General features: G+C 43.7%; 1 protein-coding gene across 4 annotated transcripts in view; it reads right to left on the bottom strand.

Annotated features, from left to right (window-relative positions):
- Positions 1-14,509, bottom strand: part of CTPS2 (CTP synthase 2) — a 358,316-nt gene that overhangs the window by 91,251 nt on the left and 252,556 nt on the right. For all 4 annotated transcript variants that reach the window (XM_056559224.1, XM_056559228.1, XM_056559225.1 and 1 more), the window contains one exon: positions 3,534-3,630. In XM_056559224.1, coding sequence (XP_056415199.1) covers positions 3,534-3,630 — 97 coding nt within the window. The remainder of the gene's footprint in view (positions 1-3,533; positions 3,631-14,509) is intronic.

The raw sequence follows: 14,509 nt of genomic DNA, 5'->3' as shown, positions 1-14,509 counted from the left end.
GCAATAGAAAAAATTAGGTTTTAATGAGAGTGACAGAAGAAGTCATGGAAATCATAAAAAAAAAACTTACAAGTTTTAGATCGCAGGGGGGTCCGAGCACTGTGGTTCCCACGATCTCCTGTTTGGAGCCCCGGCTCTCCTTAACAGCGGCGCATCGCAACCCCCGCCCAAACCGGGAGCCGCCATGCCTCCTCTAGGCTCTATGTGAGAGCTGAAGATTGACAAATGGCTCTCCCACAGAGCTATATGGAGGGGGCGTGGCAGCCCCAGCTTCAGGCAAAGGGTACTGATGCACCACTGTGGAAGAGAGCCGGGGCTCCAAAAAGGAAATCGCGGGGGGCCCCAGCGGTTATTGTGGAGGAGATTTATCAAAACTTGTGTAGTGAAAGAGTGGTGCAGCTGCCCATAATAACCAAACCGATTGCTTCTTTTATTTTCAGATGCCTTTTTAAGAATAAAGAAACAATCTGATTGGTTGCTATGGACAACTGCACCAACATCCTTTGACACAGGTTTTGATAAATCTCCCTCATAACTTTTTAGGGCAGAAAGAATGCTGGGGTAGTCATTAACTACCAAAATATTCACTTCCTTAGACCCACAATATACTTTGGCCAAGATTTATCAAACTCTCTGGTTTTGCCCATAACAACCAATCACAGCTCAGCGTTCATTTTACCACAGCTCCTTAGAGATATAAAAGCTGAGCTATGATTGTTTTTTGTCCTCAGACAGATGAAGATAAATATTTAAAGAAGACCTGTCAGCAGAGAAACAGAGGTGTATATAAGTCTATTGCTAGATAAAAGTAGTAATCAGGATTTTTGGTATATATCATTTTAAAGTGTACCTGTCTTTAACCCCTTAAGGACCGGGGTTTTTTCCGTTTTTGCATTTTCGTTTTTTGCTCCTTGCCTTTAAAAAAATCATATCTCTTTCAATTTTGCACCTAAAAATCCATCTGATGGCTTATTTTTTGCGCCACCAATTCTACTTTGTAATGACGTCAGTCATTTTGCCCAAAAATCTACGGTGAAACGGAAAAAAAAATCATTGTGCGACAAAATTGGAAAAAAAATGCCGTTTTGTAAATTTTGGGGGCTTCCGTTTCTACGTAGTACATTTTTCGGTAAAAATGACACCTTATCTTTATTCTGTACGTCCAAACGATTAAAATGATACCCTACTTATATAGGTTTGATTTTGTCGGACTTCTGGAAAAAATCATAACTACACGCATTAATACGTTTAAAATTGTCATCTTCTGATCCCTATAACTTTTAATTTTTCCGTGTATGGGGCGGTATGAGGGCTCATTTTTTGCGCCATGATCTGAAGTTTTTAACGGTACCATTTTTGCATTGATAGGACTTATTGATCGCTTTTTATTCATTTTTAAATGATATAAGAAGTGACAAAAAATGCACTATTTTGGACTTTGGAATTTTTTTGCGCGCACGCCATTGACCGAGCGGTTTAATTAAATATATATTTTTATAATTCGGACATTTCCGCACGCGGTGATACCATATATGTTTATTTTAATTTTTATTTACACTGTGTTTTTTTTTGGAAAAGGGGGGTGATTCAAACTTTTAATAGGGGAGGAGTTAAATGATCTTTATTCACATTTTTTTTTCACTTTTTTTTTGCAGTGTTATAGGTCCCATAGGGACCTATAACACTGCACACACTGATCTTCATCATTGATCACTGGTTTCTCATAAGAAACCAGTGATCAACGATTCTGCCGCATGACTGCTCATGCCTGGATCTCAGGCACTGAGCAGTCATTCGGCGATCGGACAGCGAGGAGGCAGGTAGGGGCCCTCCCGCTGTCCTGTCAGCTGTTCGGGATGCCGCAATTAGCCGCGGCTATCCCGAACAGCCCGACTGAGCTAGCCGGCAACTTTCACTTTCACTTTTAGCCGCGCGGCTCAGCTCTGAGCGCGCGGCTAAAGGGTTAATAGCGCGCGGCGCCGCGATCGGCGCTGCGCGCTATTAGAGGCGGGTCCCGGCTTCACTATGATGCCGGGCCCGCCAAAATATGACGCAGGGTTACTGTGTAACCCCGCGTTATATCAGGAGAGCAGGACCAAGGACGTACCGGTACGTCCTTGGTCCTTAAGGGGTTAAATGGGCACTGTCACCAACTTTATTTTTTGATATGTTGTAGTACTTATGTACTACAACATATCTCTAATATACTTTTATAATTATTTTTTTTTTTCATTAAAAAGGTTTAATTTACATTTAAAAACCGGCCACTGAAAAAGGACTTATTTTGGAGTGGCAATCAGTCCTTTTTCATTTAGGCTGCACTCGCTCCCTGCCTGTCAATCAGACAGGCGGGAGCGAGCGCATTGGCTCCCCAGCCACTGGCTGGGAGGCCACTCCTCCCGCACATCGCCGGCGCCTCGTTGCCACCGCCTCGTTGCCACCGCTGTCCCTGCACGCCCGCTGCCGGACTCTACAGTAACTGCAAGTGTAATGAGGGAGCGGGGTATGCGGGGCGGGAGGGGGGGAGGAAGGAACGGGCTAGTGCCGTAGCGGAGGGGGGAACGGGCTAGCAAAAAAAAAAAATAGGATGGTGGGAGCTAACCTTTAACAAAAACTTTTGATCTAATGTAGATAATACCATTATATGTATATTTGTAATATACATTGTTTACAAAATTTGTATATTTTTAGGTGAAAAAATGCTGTCCCTGCAGCTATTGCCTGTGTGTCTCTGTGAGGAGACCAAATACAGGAAGTGAGGGCGGAACAAGCAGGGCTCTGTGCAGGATCCTGGCTTGTCAATCATCCATAAACCTGGAGCATGTTATAGAGCCTCAGAGCACAGAGCCCTGCTTGTCCTCAGTGCACAGAGCCCTGCTTGTCCTCAGTGCACAGAGCCCTGCTTGTCCTCAGTGTACAGGGCCCTGCTTGTCCTCAGTGCACAGAGCTATGCTTGTCCTCAGTGCAAAGAGCCCCGCTTGTTCTCAGGGTACAGAGTCCTGCTTGTCCTCAGTGCACAGAGCCCTGCTTGTCCTCGGTGTACAGAGCCCTGCTTGTCCTCAGTGCAAAGAGCCCTGCTTGTTCTCAGGGTACAGAGTCCTGCTTGTCCTCAGTGTACAGAGCCCTGCTTGTCCTCAGTGTACAGAGCTCTGCTTGTCCTCAGTAAACAAATCCCTGCTTGTCCTCAGTGTACAGGGCCCTGCTTGTCCTCAGTGCAAAGAGCCCTGCTTGTTCTCAGGGTACAGAGTCCTGCTTGTCCTCAGTGCAGAGAGACCTGCTTGTCCTCAGTGCACAAATCCCTGCTTGTCCTCAGTGTACAGAGCCCTGCTTGTCCTCAGTGTACAGAGCCCTGCTTGTCCTCAGTGTACAGAGCTCTGCTTGTCCTCAGTGAACAAATCCCTGCTTGTCCTCAGTACACACAGCCCTTCTCCGATTATACATATATTTAATTTGAGCCTAGCTTGATAGGGCTGAACCCAACAATTACTGTAGATACACTGAAAAAGTAATGCAGGCATAATGTGGATACGTACTTAGGGTGGAGTCATTTGTTGTAAATACTGTCTTCCTCTTCCCTAGGCGCATTGTTCCTCCCATGACTCCTGGGTTGTGTTCAGGCATATCAATCACCTGTAGGAAAGAAGATACTTTATCATAAAATGTAAAAACCATATGAAAAATGATAAATGTAGCTATATCTGTAGCAAAAATGACAACTGGAAATGCACCATTAATGTTTTAATAGAGGTCACCAGCTTTACCACACTTCTGAATGGCATATTTAGACATGTACATATCGAAAATGCCTCGATCAGTAATTGGCAGAGTGGATTCCTTTTGGCCAGACAGACCCTTTAAAGCCATGAATTACATTGATTTTCTCAAAGCAATTTAGCCCGTTAAGGGGTGGGATATATTAAGGAGTATCTTCATTTCAGAAAGTTTTCTTATATCCACATGATAGGAAGCAACTAGTTGATCAATGAGGGTCCAACTGCTGGCACCCTCGCAGATTCCAAGAATGGAGCTCAAACATGCCCAGCGCTCCATTAATTCTGTATGCGGCTTTTGAACATTGTTGAACTCGGTGCTGGGCAATTTTTGAAAGCCCTAAGTATAATGATGTCATGCATTTTGTGGACACCCCAAATATGAATCACTATGTTTAATATGCTTTATAGTATAAGATCATCAGTAGGCCAATTTCTGAGTTTCATCTAAAATCCTTCTCTGTATAAATGCCAGTCTGGGAGTACAATGCTGCTTGTATCTGTAGTTTATTTATGGTGTTTGAGATAAGGGACTAATAAGGGGTCTGGTTACATTCTCTAGACATCAGTACTAAAATTCACCCAAGTAAAGGGGGGTGAGATAACAACTAGTGGAGTATTCCAATGTTATCCTATTTAACAGTTAATTACCCATTTGACTGGACATAAACATTCACACATCAATAAATTTAGGATGTCTAATAGGCTCCAATATGTCTATGAGAATCCAGGGTCTGATTACTTATAGGTGTAAAAAAGTAATCCCTGTCTGTTAATTATTGGGACAGGGAATGTTGTTTAAGACCAATTATTGACAGTTAACCCTTAATGGTAATGATGCTAATTGCTTATGCAATCGCAACCCCTAGTGTAGGGTAGGTGACATTACACTGACAGGAAAGGCATTATGGGTGAAATGCTCAATGCATTCTGGGTAGTAAAGTGATGTCATAGTCAGTACCATATGTACACGCCCAACCTACATTAATTGGGGAATTTCAATTTAGAAGGGTGTGTCTAACTAATTAAAAAGTCTGGTATACTAGACTGTTACTGAAGCTGATACTGATGCTAACTGAAGTCTGAACTGCTCTAACTGAGAACACAAAGAGATCCACAAGATGGAAGCCATGTGAGAACTCAGGTGCTGGACTGATTACATGGTACCGACCCAATGGCTGTCCCTGACAATGAGATGGACCGTTCACTGTTCCTCAGAGCAGAGGTGAGGTTCTTACAAGGTTTTGGTAAGAGACAAAAATGGTATTCCATTTAATTAAGACTAATTGGGGTAATGTGGATGGAATTATACAATTTAGATTGGCGAATAAATTAATTAAATAAAATAAATAATTATCTCGATATTGAGATCATAGTTTTAGGATATTGTGAGACTTCATTCTATCTGCAGAAGAATCAAGACTCATAATCTATCAAAGCATTAAATAATTGCTTGGATATTGAAAGAATTCCTACTCGCCAATTTAAGTATTATAAGTATATTCCCACACAGGAAACTTGTTTCAAGTTCTTCCTCCTAAAATATAGTTTAGCAAGATCATATATCTCTGCTATTTGTCTTAATGTCTTACCAAGATAATGTATAGAAAAATAGTCCAGAATGGGGGGGAAGTATATCATAGTTCTTCCATATTTATATCTTAGATGGATTTCCCCATTCTTGGAGTCATGTGATTTGTAGTTGGTTAGAAGGGGGCGGAGAATGTAGCTAGCATTCCATATTGATGTCTAATGATTAGATATTGCCAACTTTAATATCATGAGGTTCCTCTGAATAGAGTGATATGTAACCTTTTTCTTATATGATATTTCTAACCTAGTAGATTTGTTTTATTGTAACAAGCTATTAACTACTCACATGTATTGTTCTACTATATGTAGTCAATTAATCTTCTTATGTTTACTAATATCTAATTGATATTCATTTGCATATATCATTGTGTTTGTTACTCATTTATGTTTATAATCTTATAACCAATAAATCTGCATACTTTATAATACCTGTGTATTATTGTATATTGCAAAACTACATCCTTAAGCGTTTCTGTCATCCCATCATAAAAAGAACTTGTTGATATCTGAGGAAATAGTCAGACTCAGATGTGAATTGTATTGATTAGCTTTGTCTACCATTCACCAGGTCATAATTTTGAGATTTTTATTAATTTTATTAATTTTTAATTTTATAATTATTAATTTTTTATGACCATAATTCATAATTGAGTTATTACCGCACGACAATGAATACAGCAGTGCCTGTGCATGTGCAGAATACTACATATTTAGAGGCATAGCTTTCCTATGTTCTCTGGATTGGTGGGGGTCTATCCTCATCCTGAACTATATCTAACAAAAGTGGTCTGAGAAAAAAAACAACAGTAAATTGACCACATGAGGGTTTTAAAGGGTATAAGCTAACTGATCTACGTAAAGTCAACACTGACAAAAATAAAACATTTTTAATGAATATTCTACTCCGTTTCAGGAACTATTGTTTTGTTTGTCTTGACCTAAATTTTCAGACCAGTCCTTGCATGTAGGATGGACAAGTGCGTCAGGGTGCACAGCTGACTATACAATGTTTAATATTCCTGATAAACTGACAGCTATGAGATTAGATTTATTAGGTATAAAATTAGAAATATTATTATTATGTGTGTAGCTATGAAATAGTGACCTACAAATTACAAAGAAAGTCATTATCTATCAATGCAACCAATGGTAATATTGTTCGATTCCGATGTAGTATCAGTTCTAGTGTAATTTTTTGCTTATAACATAAATTACGTAAATTGGTCTTTAGAACAGTGGTTCTCAACCTTTTTCGCGACTGTACCCCCAAAGGCTGAAAGTATGTCTGCGGGTACCCCCTCGCACGGAACTTATGCGCGAGGGGTACCCACGGACAAAAGGCGTGTTCTTACCTTTATACTAATGCGATACTTAATCTCCTTGTGCCATTATTCCCCCTCCATCTTAATCCCCCTGTGCCATTATTCCCCCCTCCATCTATATCTCCTTGTGCCATTATTATCTGATATGGCAAAAGGGGATCAGAGGAATGGGGGAATGGCACAAGGGGATTAAGATGGTGGGGGGGGGGGGGGGGAAATGGCGCAAGAGGATCAGAGGGAGGGAGGAATAATGGCACAAGAGATTAAGATATTAATCCCCTTGTGCCAATATTCCTCCCTCCATCTTAATCCCCTTGTGCTATTATCGGATATGGCAAAAGGGGATCGAAGGGAGAGGGGGATGATGGCACAAGGGGATAAAGATGGAGGAGGGGGGGTGGGAGAATAATCATCCCCCCCTCCATATTAATCCCCTTGTGCCATTACCCCCCCCCCCCCTCTGATCCCCTTTTGCCATATCCAACAATAATAGCACAAGGGGATTAAGTTGGAGGGGGGGAAATTGGCACATGGGGATTAAAATGGAGGTGGGGTGGGAGTAATGATTAACCCTCCCCCATCCATCTTAATCTCTTGTGCCATTATTCCTATCCCCCCCCCCCCCCCCCCCCTCCATCTTAATGCCTTGTTCTATTATTTCTTCCTCCCGATCCCCCTGGGCTAATATATATGTATATTTAAACATACAAAAACCCTCCCTCCATCCCATACACATATATTTAACTTTTTTTTCACCTTACCAGGCCTCCTGCGGTCCCGTTCGGCCTGTCCTTGGATGCAGCGTGTCCCGTTCGGCAGGGCCGCAGTGACGTCCTCCTGCGGTGTGCGGCACCTCCGCACAATGTCAGGGGAGGGCACATGTCTCCCCTGCAACCACGCAGCTCCCTCACATTAGCAGCGGCCACAGCTCCGGCTGAGCTACTGTACAGAGAGCTGCCGCGGCTATGCATGGCCGGTATTTGTCAGCGTATTTGCGTACCCCCAAACAACCGGTGGCATACCGCTAGGGGTACGCGTACCACCAGTTGAGAATCCAGGCTCTAGAAGAACATAAGAGCAAAGGGCATATGGGAGAAGGAGTTCTTACACCTAAAAATCTCCCTCTGAGCTGTTCAAGTGAAGACAATGCCAGTAGGGGATGCTCACTGAATAATGATTTACCATTTGCACAGGAGCTGTATAATCCCTTTGCACCATGTTCACTTAGGTGGCATGTGCTGGCAGTCAGTTATCTGAATGGTTAATAAAAGGAAAGCAGGATTCTTTCCTATATAAGAACTGCTAAACAGGTTTAAAAAATGGCCACTAGGGGTCTCTTCTGCAAACGAACCCAGAAAATTCAGCCTTTCTGGTACTTTTTTTTTTTTCCTTTTTTAAAAAGGACCAAAATCTCTGAGGGGAGGGAGGTGTGCTGTTCCTCAGAGCACAGACAAGATGCAGACAGCTTGCAGCCTCTTCAGAAGCATTCACATGCACAGTTACAAGCAATACAAGGTGCTAAACTATTATTTATATGCAAATTGGTTTCTCTTTGGTAATTTATGACCTTATTTCTTGTGTATGTGCACCATATAGGTTCCACATGGCTTCTTTAGGGTAATAAAAACCATGCACTTTGGTTACAAAGCTGTGAGAATGTAAAAATGTTTTTTTTTTGTAGGTTTTTATTCTGTTCTTGCACCATATAGTTTCATGTGGCTGCATTAGTTATATAGAGCATGCATGGCTGCATAAGCGTTATATAGAGCATGCATTCAGCCAATATGCTTTGCAAAAGTAAAAATGTTTGTGCAGACCTCAAGACAGGGGAGAGGGAGGAGAGGAGTTCCAGAGGAAACACCCCGCCAGCCTTTAAGAGAATATCAGAAGACTGATCACAGATATACATTAATCAAAAGGTATTTTACATATTAACACATGCATATTAATATGCATACAGGTCTTAGGGCACATTACAACACTGATTTAAGCATTTTTTTTTCTCTTACTAATGAAAGTAACGTTTTAAGTTTGATAAACATCTTACACCATAATGGATGCCAATAAAAATGAACAGCTTTCCCATAGACCATCAAAAATATGAACAACACTAAGTCACTCAAGGGATAATAAAGGGAACTATCATTGAACAATAAACCACTCTTTAACCCCTTAAGGACTAGGCCATTTTACACCTTAAGGACCAGAGCGTTTTTTGCAAATCTGACCACTGTCACTTTAAACATTAATAACTCTGGAATGCTTTTAGTTATCATTCTGATTCCGAGATAGTTTTTTCGTGAAATATTCTACTTTAACTTAGTGGTAAAATTTTATGGTAACTTGCATCCTTTCTTGGTGAAAAATCCCCAAATTTGATGAAAAAAATGAAAATTTTGCATTTTTCTAACTTTGAAGCTCTCTGCTTGTAAGGAAAATGGATATTCAAAATACATTTTTTTTGGTTCACATATACAATATGTCTACTTTATGTTTGCATCATAAAATTTATGAGTTTTTACTTTTGGAAGACACCAGAGGGCTTCAAAGTTCAGCAGCAATTTTGAAATTTTTCACAAAATTTTCAAACTCACTATTTTTCAGGGACCAGTTCAGTTTTGAAGTGGATTTGAAGGGTCTTCATATTAGAGATACCCCATAAAAGACCCCATTATAAAAACTACACCCCCCAAAGTATTCAAAATGACATTCAGTAAGTGTATTAACCCTTTAGGTGTTTCACAGGAATAGCAGCAAGTGAAGGAGAAAATTCAAAATCTTCATTTTTTACACTCGCATGTTCTTGTAGACCCAATTTTTGAATTTTTGCAAGGGGTAAAAAGGAGAACATTTTTACTTGTATTTGAAACCCAATTTCTCTCGAGTAAGGACATACCTCATATGTCTATGTTAATTGTTCAGCGGGCGCAATAGAGGGCTCAGAAGGAAAGGAGCGACAAACGGTTTTTGGGGGGCATGTCACCTATAGGAAGCCTCTATGGTGCCAGGACAGAAAAAAAAAAAAACATAGCATACCATTTTGGAAACTAGACCCCTCAGGGAACGTAACAAGGGGTAAAGTGAACCTTAATACGCCACAGGTGATTCACGACTTTTGCATACGTAAAAAAAAAAATGTTTTACCTAAAATGCTTGGTTTCCCAAAAATGTTACATTTTTAAAAAGGATATTAGCAGAAAATACCGCCCAAAATTTGAAGCCCAATTTCTCCCGATTCAGAAAACACCCCATATGGGGGGGGGGGGGAAATTGCTCTGCTGGTGCACTACAGGTCTCAGAAGAGAAGGAGTCACATTTGGCTTTTTGAAAGCAAATTTTGCTCTGGGGGCATGCCGCATTTAGGAAGCCCCTATGGTGCCAGAACAGCAAAAAAACACATAGCATACCATTTTGGAAACTAGACCCCTCAGGGAACGTAACCAGGGGTAATGTGAACCTTAATACCCTACAGGTGTTTCACGACTTATGTAAAAAAAAAAAAAAAATTTTAACCTAAAATGCTTGGTTTCCCAAAATTTTTACATTTTTAAAAAGCGTAATAGCAGAAAATACCCCCCAAAATTTGTAAGACAATTTCTCCCGAGTACGGCGATACCCCATATGTGGCCCTAAACTGTTGCCTTGAAATACGACAGGGCTCCAAAGTGAGAGCGCCATGCGCATTTGAGGCCTAAATTAGGGACTTGCATAGGGGTGGACATAGGGGTATTCTACGCCAGTGATTCCCAAACAGGGTGCCTCCAGTTTTGCAATAGCTGGAGGCTCCGTTTTGGAAACAGTGGCGTACCAGATGTTTTTCATTTTTATTGGGGAGGGGGGCTGTGTAGGGGTATGTGTATCTTAGGGATCGACCGATATCGGTTTTTTAGGGCCGATACCGATAATCGGTGCAGGTTAGGGCCGATAGCCGATAACTTATACCGATATTCCGGTATAAGTTAACGGCTATTTAACCCCCTGAGACACCGCTGCAGATCATTGATTTAAAGCGGGCGCTTTAAATCAATGATCTGCATTGGCTTTTGCGGGGCCATAGGCCGCCGCTGCCACCCGCTTCTCTCCCCCTACCTGTCAGGGTGGTCCGGCCCATCCATCCTTCCTTCCTGTAGTGTCCGGGGGCGTTCCGGGTGAAGAGTGAACCGGTCCGGGCTGTCCTTCTTCTCCGGCGGTCATTTTCTCCACTCCGGGCAGGCTCTGGCATAGTACGCTGCATAGACGCCGCTGCGCAGTGACGCCCGTGCGCAGCGACGCACCTGACGTCACGGCGTAGCGGCGTCTATGCAGTGTACTAGGCCGGAGCCTGCCCGGAGTGGAGAAGATGACCACCGGAGAAGGACAGCCCGGACCGGTTCACTCTTCACCCGGAACGTCCCCGGACACTACAGGAAGGATGGATGGCCCGGACCACCCCCATTACGGGTAAGTTTCATTTTTTTATTGACTCGGAGGGTGGGGGAGGGGCCCGACCGGTATAGCGGTATGGGCAAAAATCCATACCGGTATACCGCCCAGCATCACGGTGGGGGGTGCGACGCGGTGCGGCGGGTCGGGGGGGTGGCGGTCGCGGTGCGGTGGGGGCGGTGCGGGGGGCGGGGCATTATCGGCTTATCGGCAAGGTAATTGCCGATACCGATAATGCCCAAAATCGTGATTATCGGACGATAAAATCGGCCATACCGATAATCGGTCAATCCCTAGTGTATATGTAGTGTTTTTTACTTTTTATTTTATTTTTTGTAGTGTAATGTTTTTAGGGTACAGTCGCACGGGCGGGGGTTCACAGTAGTTTCTCGCTGGCAGTTTGAGCTGCGGCAGAAAATTTGCCGCAGCTCAAACTTGCAGCCGGATACTTACTGTAAACCTCCGCCCATGTGAGTGTACCCTGTACGTTCACATTGGGGAGGGGGGAACATCCAGCTGTTGCAAAACTACAACTCCCAGCATGTACGGTCTATCAGTGCATGCTGCGAGTTGTAGTTTTGAAACAGCTGGAGGCTCCGTTTCAGAAACAGTGGCGTACCAGACGTTTTTCATTTTTATTGGGGAGGGGGGCTGTGTAGGGGTATGTGTATATGTAGTGGTTTTTTACTTTTTATTAAATTTTTTGGTAGTGTAGTGTTTTAAGGGTACAGTTGCACGGGCAGGGGTTCACAGTAGTTTTTTCGCTGGCAGTTTGAGCTGCGGCAGAAAATTTGCCGCAGCTCAAACTTGCAGCCGGATACTTACTGTAAACCTCCGCCCATGTGAGTGTACCCTGTACATTCACATTGGGGGGGGGGGGGGGGGGGAGAAACATCCAGCTGTTGCAAAACTACAACTCCCAGCATGTACGGTCTATCAGTGCATGCTGGGAGTTGTAGTTTTGCAACAGCTGAAGGCACACTGGTTGTGAAACACCGAGTTTGGTAACAAACTCAGTGTTTTGCAACCAGTGTGCCTTCAGTTGTTGCAAAAGCTACAACCCCCAGCATGTACGGACAGCGGAAGGGCATGCTGGGTCTTGTAGTTATGCAACAGCTGGAGACACACTGGTTTGCTACTTAACTCAGTGTGCCTTCAGCTGTTGCAAAACTACAACTCTCAGAAGTCACAGACAGCCAACGGGCATGCTGGGAGTTGTAGTTATGCAACCAGCAGATGCACCACTACAACTCCCAGCATGCAGTTTAGCTGATTGTGCAAGCTGGGAGTTGTAGTTATACAACAGCTGAAGGTACACTTTTCCATAGAAAAAATGTGCCTCCAGCTGTTGCAAAACTATAAGTCCCAGCATGCCCATAAGGGAATGCTGGGAGTTGTGGTGGTCTGCCTCCTGCTGTTGCATAACTACAGCTCCCAGCATGCCCTTTTTGCATGCTGGGAGCTGTTGCTAAGCAACAGCAGGAGGCTGTCACCTCCTACTGCTGCTCCACGCCGCGCAGGTCAGTCCCTCGCCGCCGCCGCTGCTCCTGGGGCCCCGATCCCAACATTGACGCTGGGGATCGGGGTCCCCAGCTCCCGGGGTCTTCTTCCCGCACCCGCTCACGTCCTCCGGATGAGGGGCGGAGCAGGTTGTGGGAGTGACACCCGCAGCAGGCGCACTGATTGGTTGGCCGGTAAACCGGCCGACGAATCGGGGCGATCGTGAGGTGGCACCAGTGCCACCTCACCCCTGCTGGCTATGACTGTTAGGGGCCGTCTCTGGAGACCCGATTGACCCGGAATCGCCGCAGATCGCTGGACTGAATTGTCCAGCAATCTGCAGCCATCGCCAACATGGGGGGCATAATGACCGATTTCAGCAGGCATCGCGCATCGGCTCCCCTCCGGCTAGCGGCGGGGGGCTGGGAATGGACAGGACATACTCCTACGTCCTCGGTCCTTAACCCCTTAAGGACCGGGGGGTTTTCCGTTTTTGCATTTTCGTTTTTTGCTCCTTGCCTTTAAAAAATCATAACTCTTTCAATTTTGCACCTAAAAATCCATATGATGGCTTATTTTTTGCGCCACCAATTCTACTTTGTAATGACGTCAGTCATTTTTCCCAAAAATCTACGGTGAAACGGAAAAAAAAAATCATTGTGCGACAAAATTGAAAAAAAAACGCTGTTTTGTAACTTTTGGGGGCTTCCGTTTCTACGTAGTGCATTTTTCGGTAAAAATGACACCTTATCTTTATTCTGTAGGTCCATACGATTAAAATGATACCCTACTTATATAGGTTTGATTTTGTCGGACTTCTGGAAAAAATCATAACTACATGCAGGAAAATTTATACGTTTAAAATTGTCATCTTCTGACGCCTATAACTTTTTTATTTTTCCGTGTATGGGGCGGTATGAGGGCTCGTTTTTTGCGCCGTGATCTGAAGTTTTTAACGGTACCATTTTTGCATTGACAGGACTTATTGATCGCTTTTTATTCATTTTTAAATGATATAAAAAGTGACCAAAAATGCACTATTTTGGACTTTAGAATTTTTTTGCGCGCACGCCATTGACCGAGCGGTTTAATTAATTATATAATTTTATAATTCGGACATTTCCGCACGCGGTGATACCATATATGTTTATTTTTATTTTTATTTACACTGTGTTTTTTTTTTTTATTGGAAAAGGGGGGTGATTCAAACTTTTAATAGGGGAGGAGTTAAATGATCTTTATTCACTTTTTTTTTCACTTTTTTTTTGCAGTGTTATAGGGACCTATAACACTGCACACACTGATCTTCATCATTGATCACTGGTTTCTCATAAGAAACCAGTGATCAACGATTCTGCCGCATGACTGCTCATGCCTGGATCTCAGGCACTGAGCAGTCATTCGGCGATCGGACAGCGAGGAGGCAGGTAGGGGCCCTCCCGCTGTCCTGTCAGCTGTTCGGGATGCCGCAATTAGCCGTGGCTATCCCGAACAGCCCGACTGAGCTAGCCGGCAACTTTCACTTTTAGCCGCGCGGCTCAGCTCTGAGCGCGCGGCTAAAGGGTTAATAGCGCGCGGCGCCGCGATCGGCGCTGCGCGCTATTAGAGGCGGGTGCCGGCTTCACTATGACGCCGGGCCCGCCGTGATATGACGCGGGGTTACTGTGTAACCCCGCGTTATATCGGGAGAGCAGGACCAAGGACGTACCGGTACGTCCTTGGTCCTTAAGGGGTTAAGGACTTGGAAACGGGGGCGTAGGAGTACGTCCATTGTCCTTAAGGGGTTATATGATTGTGTAATGTAGTACATGTAGTATAAGAAAAATTAGGGAAATTATGGCACCTCTGTCTTAAAGTTAGTGCAGTTCAGAATATAGTGTCTGTACCTGTGTGTGACGGTGG

Source organism: Hyla sarda, chromosome 2 (assembly GCF_029499605.1).
Source record: "Hyla sarda isolate aHylSar1 chromosome 2, aHylSar1.hap1, whole genome shotgun sequence".
NCBI classification, from domain to species: domain Eukaryota; kingdom Metazoa; phylum Chordata; class Amphibia; order Anura; family Hylidae; genus Hyla; species Hyla sarda.
The sequence above is the reverse complement of the archived record's forward strand: the minus strand, read 5'-3'. Positions and strand labels throughout refer to the sequence as shown.